Here is a 10,592-nt window from a genome sequence, read left to right on the forward strand (position 1 = left end):
CTAAAGAATTGGGTCTGCGGCTCTGCGCTAAAGTAACAGGTGATCCATGGCATACACTTACGTGCTCTGTTCCTTAGAGTCCGGATTTCACCATTATGGTCCCGTCATCATCAGTTCAACACCCATTGATTATAGGAAGGCCCTAGAAATGTACTTCCTTCGTGTATGTGCTGCATTTTGGAGGACACAGAATAATCTTTAAATTAACTGAAAACGGCGCTGAGAAAAAAATTGTACTTCAGATCATGAGATTTGTGGACCTCCTTGCATTGACAAATGTGATCTGCTCATAAAAAAATTGGTGCCTTGATTAATCTTCACTTGATTGTTCGTTGTCCTTACCAACCCAAATAAGGCAAATAAAGTGGGTTTGATGTTACAATGGCTACGCATACGCGTTGAATTTATCTACTCAATTGAAAGCCTACTTCACTACCCATTGTGCGATACCCTTTGGCGGGTCGGGAACACAATTTGCAGGGGCACGTATTTTCCACTTTCTCATTTCATTGCTTAAGTTGAAGATCAATTCCAGGCCTTCAATCACCTGCAAACTTTTTCTCCGACACAATGGACAGTCATTACCGTAGACCTCATGTTAAACTGCCACGTTCTTGTTTTACAGGAAAATGACGTACGGCCATACAGAGGAATGAAGGTTTAAGTGTGATAATAATCAGCGGCACTTAAACTCACAAAGACACAATTTGGGAAAAGATATTTCGTTTTCAACTTATGGTTTTCATGGTTCATACCTTTCATTTCAATCACATCATCGTTAGGATCAAAACTCCACTAACCTTTGCTATAAATAACATATTCTACATATCACAGAACTATGCATGCATCATTAACCATAATTCCTAACATTCTTCATTCAAACAAAAGCATGAGAAAGATTTTAGAGAACGTTGAAATACTTGCCATGTTGGTATTGTTGACGATAATTTATATGGGAACAACATATGGACGACAAATACAAAGAGAGTATTGTTCTATTATTCAAAATAATGGTGCTCATGTTTTGGAAAAGGTGATGGAGTTGGTGGAGGAAGAAGTAGTGATGTAGGAGGTAATGTAGGTGGGGGTGTTGGAGGTTGTGTAGGTGGTAATGGAGGTGGAGGTGGTGTGAATGATGGCGTTGCTGGAGGTGGAGGTATTGGGGTTGGTGGAGGAGTGGGAGGTGGTGGTGCAAGTGTTGTAGGTGGTGTCGGGGTTGGTGGAGGAATGGGAGGTGGTGGTGGTGGTGGTGGAGGTGCTGGGGTTGGTGTAGGTGTTGGAGGTGGCGTCAAGATTGGTGGAGGAGTGAGAGGTAGTGGTGGAGGAGGTGCAAATGGTGGTGGAGGTGCTAGGCTTGGTGGAGGAGTGAGAGGCAGTGGTGGTGGTGGTGCAAGTTGTCACGACCCAAATTTCGGGCTATAACCGGCGCAAGGGCCCAATGGACGTAGTCCACTAAGCCCAAGCAAGTCTATCTACTATCCTGCTCATTTTTCCATCCAATATTGCTAAGTCACATTTCATAACTTTGAACCAAAATAGTGATAGATATTACCATCTTATAGTGGCATACTCATTGAAATATACATATATTATCTAAACATATGACTTAATAATTTTCATTGGGTTTATCTATACACAACAAAAAAAAGAGTACTCGACTTCCAACGGAGAGACTCGGACGAATATACAGCTACTGAATGCCTAGACACCTACCAAGGGTCGAATGTATGAAGACACCTCGACCTAGCTACCAGCTGTCTCGTGATCTAAAAACATAAAGTTGAAAACGGTGAGTATAAATCCAGTGAGTGAACAAGGAAGTGAACAAGCAATTTATAAGGAAGAATTTGAAAATCATGATGCACTTGTTTTGAAAACAATGCAATTTGGTTTAATTTCTTTCTTAAACCCCTTTGTTTTGGACATTGATCAGTGGACTCTTAGTATTGCAAAGACCCATGCTCAATCATAAAGATAAGGGAGTGGAAGAAATTATATCAGAACCCGAGCAAGGTAGCAACGTGACAGCCCGTTTCTCACAGTAGAAAAAGGCATTCTTGATTTGCATATGGTTTGGTTTTTCAAGCATATCTTCCACTACATGGGTCCAATTGACATGCTTGTTAGGTCATTAGAAAGCTAAGAGGCAGGGCTACGACTTTTACTACTTTGCCCAGTTCTAATCGAAAGGTGGTCAAAATCACTGTCAAAGTGACAATACTATACCACTATCGAGAATTTTTGACAGCAACGAGAACCCATTTCGCTGCAGCCAAATTCTTTGTTGCAATGAACACCAATTTGACAATACTTAGCAACTTTCAATGTTCAACATGCAAGATTAACATATGCAAAACCATATACCATACTCATGAACTTTGATTTCATAAACATAGATGTATATATATAAATGCATAGATAAACACCAATATTAGTATAATCACACTCGGCTCATGTACATCCCCCCACATCGTGCACATAGTCAGCTCCATCATGTGCATCCCCCCACATCGTGCACAATCAGTGTCATCGTGTATATCCCCCCACATCGTGCACACAGGCACTATCATTATCCATCTCCCACACTACTATCATCACCGGCATGTGCATCCTCCCACATTGTGCACACACACGGTTATAGTCATCATACACAATATCAACTATCATGCACAACATATATATATATATATCATCATAATGAAATGGTGCATGAATCAATAACAACCACATATCATAACATAAAACCATTTAGAAAAAGCTTGTTCCCAAAGCACTTGTTTTAAGATAAAGTTGTATAAAATCATTCAAATGCTTTGTGCAATTTCATTCACATTTCCAAAACAAGTTTTGAGATGCAGGTCACTCACCGATAGTAGTTGAGCCTTTAGCCAACTCTAACCTCCCTAATGGTCCAATTGGGATAATGGGGCTTCGTTGGAACCTACTATCAAATTAACATCACCATAATGTCAATTCATACTTATAAACCCTAAAAGCTACCCCTTAGCTAGCTTTCAATTGCCATTTTAAATGGCTATCTATTCCCACTATCCTAGTCACAATAGAGTCAATACACAATCTCAACAATAAACCCACAATTCAATCACTAAACATTATCAACACTTAAAACTCAATGCTAATTTACTACTCACCTTGATAGTTTAGTAACTTTGAATTTCTTTCCAACAATTCCCAAGCTATTATAAGGCTTTTTCTCTATTTTTCTCTCTAAACACCTACTAGTGAGAGAAAGTATGAAAATTAGATTTTTCAAGGGTTTTAAAGAGAGAGAGTGAAAGAACATAAGGATTTATGAAAGGGTGCACCAAAAGTATGAAAATTTAAGCTAATTTGAGAGAGGTTATAAAGCTTGATATCAAGCTTCCATGGAGGATGGAAGCAATGTGAAAAGAAGAAGAAGAAGAAGGAGAAAAGCTGCTGAAAAAAATGTGAGTTGTTGCTGGAAGCAAGATGTTTATAACCCAAGCTTATCCAATTCCCTTTAAAATTACGAAAATACCCTTTTGCAAGTTAACTTGTTTTTCTCTCATCCTTTGTGTAATCTTTTTATTCTTTTGACACTGGGACAAGGTCCACAATGATCTAACCTACTTGGGTTTACGAAAACTTAAAATTTTGACTCGAGATGCAAAATGACTATTTTACCCTTTTTGTTTCCTTCCATTTTAACTTAGTCCTCCCATCACTCATTTAACTCCAATTTCCTTCTATTACCTTCTTCTACACATGTACAAACAAGGTATGAAGTTTATACTCCAACGCGGTGTCTCCATAATATTAAAATGTTTACTTGCCCGTGTTATATTTACTTAATAAAGATACGCGACCCCATTAACGTAATTTTTCTCCAAACTTCTTTCATTCTTCTTCTCCCTCACTTAGATTGACCATATACTCCTTCTTCATGAAAAATTTTGACACTAAATAAAATATTAATATTTTAATATTATTTTATTTCAAAAATTTTCTCTTGCCTCCTCTTGTCTCCTTGGCACCCAAAATACCTTATTATGCCTATTTAGACCTTAAAATATCATAAAACTTTCTTCTATAAGCTTATTAGAAGAAATAACGAAACTACCCCTGGTCCTTGTTATTACATCTATGCTTAATTACAAGCCTATAGAGGTTGAGGTCTCATACAAGTGTTGGAGGTGGTGTCGGGGTTGGTGGAAGAGTAAGGGGTGGTGTAAGGGGAAGTAGTGGTAGTGTTAGTGGAAGAGTAGCTGGTGGTGTAAGTGGTGGTGGAGTGGGTGGTGGTGGTGGTGTTTGTGGTAGTGTTAGGGGTGGTATTGGGGTCGATGGAGGAGTAGGAGGTGGAGTGGGTGGTGAAGGAAGAATATGAGGTGGAGTGGGTAATAGTGGAGGAGCAAGAGGTGGAATGGGTGGTGATGGTGGCTTAAGTAACGGTGGTGGAGGAGCTGGTAATGGCATAGGCGGAGGTGTTAATAGTGATGTTGCTGGAAGTGATGGTGGTGGCATTAGTAAAGGTGCTGGTGGTGGTATAGGTTAAGGTGCTAGTGGTGGCATAGGTGGAGGGGCTAGTGTGGCATAAATGGAGGTGTTGGTGGTAGTGTTGAAGGTGGTATAAAGGTTGGTGGAGGTGCTGGTGGTGGTGCAGGTGGAAGAGCTAGTGGTGGTGTAAGTAGAGGTGTTAGTGGTAGTGCTGAAGGTGGTATTGAGGTTAGTGGAGGAGTATGAGGTGGAATGGGTGGTAGTGGTGGAGGAGGTAATAGTTGCGTAAGTAGAGGTGTTGGTGGTGGCATAGGCGGAGGTGGTGGATGAGGTAGCAGTGGCACAAGTAGAGGTGTTGGTGGTGGTGTAGGTGGAGGTGCCATTAGTGGTATAGTTGGATGTGCTAGTGGTGGCGTAGGTGGAGGAGCTAATGTTGGCGTAGACGGAAGTGTTAGTAGTAGTGGAGAAGCAGAAAGTGGAATGGGTGGTAGTGAAGGAGCAGGAGGTGGAATGGGTGGTGGTGGTGGCATGGGAGGAGGTGGAATGGCTGGTGGTGGTGGTGGCGTGGGAAAAGGTGCTGGTGTTGGTGATGGCAAACGTGGAGGAGCTAGTGATGGCATAAGCAAAGGTTTTTATGGTAATGAAGGAGAAAGAGGTGGAGTGGGTGGTAGTAAATGAGCAGGAAATGGTGTGGTTGGTGGTGGTGGCATGGGCAAAGGTGTTGGTGGTGGCATAGACAGAGATGTTAGTGGTGGCATAGGCAAGGATGCTAAAGGTGGTGTTGGTGAAACAAAAAGTGGAGGAGTTGCAAGTGGTGTAGGTGCTAGCGATGGTGGAAGTGTAAGAGATGGAGTGGGTGGTGGTGGTGAAATGTTAGAGGTGGTGTAAAGGGAGGTGCTAATGGTGGTGTAGGTATCAAAGGTGTTGGGGTCAGTGGTGGTGGTTGTGGTGTAGGAAGAGGTGTTAGGGGTAGTGTAGGCAAAGGTGGTAGTAGAAACAATGGAGAAAGATGTGTTGGGGGTGGTTAGGAAATAGGGTTTATGGTGAATTTTAATTAAAAAGTTTGAAAATTTAAAAAATATTTGTCCATGATGTAACTTTATTGATGTGCATGTACTTGTACGTGGCTATACTTAATATTGTTATAACTTGTATGAATAAGGCATCAAATTATTTGTCATAATAAAATCATAATAATGAAATGAAGAGATTAACTCCTCTCTATGTACCGATGTGCTCACAATTATTGTATATTTAAGTTTCCCTCTCGTATAGTTGGAACATGAAATAGATAACTGTTGGTTTCTCGCAGTGAAAGGGATCATATAACCAATGACTTGATAAGTGATAAAGCTTTCATTTGATTTTTTAAATAGTTTAATCTAAATATTGGATTTAATAATTATCATAAATATATATTTTTTATTCAAAAAATTAAATTCAAATTTTAAAAATAATAGTAATATCACCTAATTGCCAATTTATTGAAGATACAAAGAAAGAAATTAAAAAATGACAAAGTAATTTTCAAAAAAAAAAAAAGAAATGACAAAAGTATTTATGAGCTTTAATCAAAATTTTATTATATTCAAATTATCCATTAAAAGAAATTAGTTTTCCTTATGAGGTTGAATTATAAAATTTAACTAATGTCAAATAAGTAACCAAATTTCAAAGTTGAGAATCCAACCACACTTAGAGCAGACTAAACAACTAGCTAGCAAAATATGAAATTAATTACAATTGTAATCTTGGTTAATTAGAATGTGTTATAAAATACTTAGGTATCATTTAGTATTGAAAATGTAAGCCACAATCTTAGGATTTTTATTAAGTAGTATCATATTTCAATATGAGTTCTTTTCAAAAATAGGCTTTATGTATAAGGCATTTTTGAAAATAATTTTACCCATAATTTTAACTATTTTAAATCAAAAGAAATAAATTTTGAACAAATTTACTCTTAATGAAATTGATCCATATGTTTGGATCCATAGCTCAACCTAACCCATATGTTTGGGTCAAGTTTTTAACCTTTCAAACTCCTCACTTCCTCGATACTCTTGGACAGACCATCAATCTCCCTCCAAAGCGTTCTCGCCATAACATTGATCGTCGAGTCAACTTTTGAGCGTTTTGAGTGATGATAGAAGTATTTTGGAGTGGTTTGAGCATAAAGGTAAGCATATTTTAAAATTGAGCAAAAGTTCACATTTCGTGCATTGAGTTAATTACCATAAAATTGTAATATTTTTATTTGAGTTCTTTTCGAAAATAGGCCTAATGCATAAAGCATTTTTGAAAATAATTTTTTTCATAATTTTAATTATTTTTAACCAAGAGAAATAAATTTTAGATTAATTTACCCTTCATAAAACCAATCCATATGTTTGAATCCACAACTCAACCAGACCTATATCTATTTCCTCTTTTTATATTTGATTTAAAATATCACTATGAGAATATCCTTTTCATAATCAATGAAAATGTGATCAAGGCTATTCTTCATGCTTTGCACCATTCTCTTCATCCCCTTTGCAAGGTTCTCCCTAAGCATTGAGTCCGATTTGAAAGTGGGGGTTTCATGGGTTATCATGGAAAACTTAAGGCCTTGAGACAAATAGCACATCTTTAACGAGATCGATGAGTTATGACTCTCTCTTGGTGAAGTATCCTTTACACAGACTAAGGGAAGTAACACCTTTACGACACCTTGGCCAAACTTGGTGTTGATACAAACTTTATGTTTGCTGCTTGGTGGTGATTCTTTTGTTCTGGCAGTGTGCGTCTACTATTCTTATAGTGTGGTCTTGGTTGTTTGGTGGCTACTGTTTTGTTTATGTTTGTTTCAGAATGGACTGTACCATAAAGCCACTAAAGTTCTTGCTTTAAACCTTAATTTTTTATAATTTTTATAATAATATAATTAATTATATTAAAAATATTTAAAAATTAAGATAATTAATAAAATATCTACATATTCTCTCACTTGTCATACCATTATTAATTTTTAACTATTTATCTCATTTCTCATTAAAAATATATTACAGTCAATATAATTAATAAAATGAAATATTCTCTCACTCCCTAGTTATGTGTCTAAATCTCAATTTTTTATCACTCCCTAATTCCCACAATGTTATTAATTCTTAACTATTTCTCTTATTTCCAATCAACTAACATAATATGTTTAATGATACAACAACTATTTTTTCCTATATATAAAACCAATTATATTTTTTTAATTTATAATATCCACTCTTAAATTCTTCTTTCTTACTTTACTCTTGTTTCCTTAACTTCAATTTTCTCCAAAAAAAAATGTAAGAAGTCTATGTGAGTATCTTCATAAAGCTATGAGTCTAATTTGCTGTATCCAATAAGCATTCAACAATTAAGTACTATTGCTCTAATATTTGTAAATTTTTTTCATTAATTTAGAGTTTATATTTTATTGTTATATTGTCTCTATTTTATATAATAGTTAATTTATTGAATTAGAAATTTTGATTATTGATTTTATATTAACCATTTAAAAATATAAGATAATTATAAAAATATAGCCAATAAGTGTTGTTTCGTTTTTCAAAATTAAAATTAATAAAATCTTATTTAAGATAAAAAAAATGTATTAAATCAATGGCTATATTATCAAATGAAAAAAAATATTAGAAGAATTTGATTATAAAAATTTTATATCCCAAAAAACTAGAAAAATAAAATTTATTAATTTTTTTTTAATTTCAACAAAAAAAAGTTAAATCTTTAACGATATCGAGCCATACCTGATTAGTTTCTTAGCTGTTACTGCCTGCGGTTATTACTTCGTTATTAGCCCTCCTCAGTGGCTTTGTGTTTCTGTCTGTGGTTCCTTCTCATTTGTGGCCCTCTTTTTTTAAGCAGCTAAGCTTTGTTAAATTGTTACTGAGTACCACCAGACGTAGCTTCATTTTGTATGCAGGTGCTCTTAGCCTCTAGTCCATGGTTAAGGATGGACCCATGTCACTGTCACTTATCACTGATTTTAATGTAAATTCAATTGACTGGCTGAGAAAAGAATGGAAAGAATGTAACTTTCTCATCGAAAGCAGTTTCAACCTGTCATTGTATCTCAAATTCACAATTATTCAATTTATCATGAGTTATATGAGGTTTTTCCTTTGTTTATTATTCTTTGATGCATATACCACATACATGTGAGTTGTGATAACCAAAAGAAAGAATCTACGCAATATGGGCCCTTAAATGTCTGCAAGTCAACACCTCAAGAAGCAAGAACAAACTCCCATGTTTGCATTTTCTTGGTAATGAAAGAGTAAAAACTAAATAAACTTTCTCCGGGTATTTTCTTTGTTTCATCCTATAATAGGCAGAAACATATCACTCATTATATCAGAATACAATCTTTCACGAAGCTAAAACAATGAATTCATTAGAACTTAGGAGACCTTTGGTAGTTTGGCAATCCATCCTTCTTTGTCAATATATGATAAGTTCAAAAATTTTTTGAGCTGAGAAGCACCAAGTTTCTTCAGCCAAGGCACACGCTTCGAAGTGTTGGCTCCTGGGCCCTTGCAATCAGCCTCCACATAGATCAAATTTCCTCTGCAAATATAGCCAGAGTTGCACTCTTACTTCCATAGCAAGAGTAACTATTTCAAGAGTAATCTTTAAAGGAGAATATATATGGACTGAGATAATTAAATGTCATACTCATGATGGACATAGCGCCAAGCATCCCAACCAGAAGCAAGAATTGCATCAGATAGCACTGATTTATATATAATTACTCTTGAATAAGCCCCATAAGCTCTTCCCAGGTAAGTTTTACCATATCCTGTAAACACACAATATTTAAATACGAAGCCGCTAGGATCATCTGATGAATTCCTTCCTTGTGCTGTTATGTAACCATTAGGATATTCTGGTGCATATTTTCCTGCTGTAAGATTTATTTCGCATTTCTGCAAATTACAAGAACATTTTCAGTACTTGCAATGAAATTAAGAATGAGAACTGTATCTCATCTTCTTATGAAATTAACAAAGGTTATTATCGCACATACCTCATAGATAGACTGGCCACTGCCAAATATAAAATCGACAGCACCTTCAATATAGCAATTGTAGAAATAGTGGCGGCCTTGTACGTCCCACAAGGTATCTTGCAGCCCAAAGAAAGCACAGTTATAGAAAGCAGACTTATCCCCATATATTCTAACCGCTAGAGCTGGCTCTACCTTTTTCTTCGCATCAGGTCCTGACGGTATGTTATAGATATTCTGATCATGTTCAGAGTGAGGACAGAATTATTCCATATGATAAACGCTAACCAGCCAAAAAAGATTCACAAAAATGTAATGCATAGTGCTGATTTTATTTCTGATCCCGTATCTTTTTTAAAAGATGCATAGCTTTAAGCACAACGTTAAGTAGCTTAAACTTGGAAGTCTTTTTGTAGCTGTAACAAGGACCTGAAGCTGAATCCCATCTTCATTAGGCATGGTGGTGAGGGGAGAGTTACTTCCATTTGTGGCCCAATTATCAGCAAAAGAAAATTTGGGTAATCAAGAAAGCGCAGAGGACCTCAATTTTCTACCTTGAACGAAATGCCTTTGGCAACAATGTTATCAGGAGATGAAGTGAAAGTAGCGCTGTCACAGGTATCCATATGATCCCCCCATTCAATACTGGTTAACTTGCTCCCAGCTCCTTCAAGAAAAATGCAAGGTTTGTTCGCAGGGATTGTAACCTTCTCCCTGGACAGATCCAGCAACAGAAGAGAAAAATCAGAATTTTTTATTATCTCTAATTTCAGGCATAAACCAAACAAACAAGACATGAAATTGTAAACTAGACTGTGTGAGCAGACATACTATCGTACCTGAAGTGTCCAGGGGAAATAAGGATACGTATCCACTTATCGTTGTTAGATGGGATTGAATCAATAGCATTTTGAATGGTTTTGAAGTCTCCCTTGCCAGACTGATCCACCCTGATGGTATGTGCGACCTTGAATTTATTGGCATTATTCAATTGACATTCCAAAGCTTTAGAGATACTGAAATAAAGCAACACAATAAAAATCAATGCAAGAATATGCTGGAGGAACTGCAT

The 10,592-nt window shown here is 36.5% G+C and overlaps 1 protein-coding gene across 1 annotated transcript; it reads right to left on the reverse strand.

Annotated features, from left to right (window-relative positions):
* Positions 1-8,740: 8,740 nt before the first annotated feature.
* Positions 8,741-10,592, reverse strand: LOC18613720 (Pectin lyase-like superfamily protein). The gene is made up of 6 exons (XM_018118246.2): positions 10,360-10,592; positions 10,075-10,234; positions 9,542-9,757; positions 9,190-9,440; positions 8,925-9,081; positions 8,741-8,836 (listed from the first exon to the last, which is right to left on the reverse strand). Exons 1-6 carry the CDS (start codon positions 10,590-10,592, stop codon positions 8,741-8,743), a joined length of 1,113 nt encoding a protein of 370 aa, XP_017973735.2.

Source organism: Theobroma cacao, chromosome 1, assembly GCF_053813885.1.
Source record: "Theobroma cacao isolate CCN51 chromosome 1, ASM5381388v1, whole genome shotgun sequence".
NCBI lineage: Eukaryota > Viridiplantae > Streptophyta > Magnoliopsida > Malvales > Malvaceae > Theobroma > Theobroma cacao.

What these genes read in the sequence shown, in the direction of transcription:
- LOC18613720 (XM_018118246.2), bottom strand. Translation starts at nt 10,592, where the DNA reads ATGCAGTTCCTCCAGCATATTCTTGCATTGATTTTTATTGTGTTGCTT. An exon ending in ATTTCCCCTGGACACTTCAG is followed by an intron (nt 10,235 to 10,359) that starts GTACGATAGTAT and finishes GGATCTGTCCAG; the next exon opens with GGAGAAGGTTACAATCCCTG. An exon ending in GGATTGCCAAACTACCAAAG is followed by an intron (nt 8,837 to 8,924) that starts GTCTCCTAAGTT and finishes TGCCTATTATAG; the next exon opens with GATGAAACAAAGAAAATACC.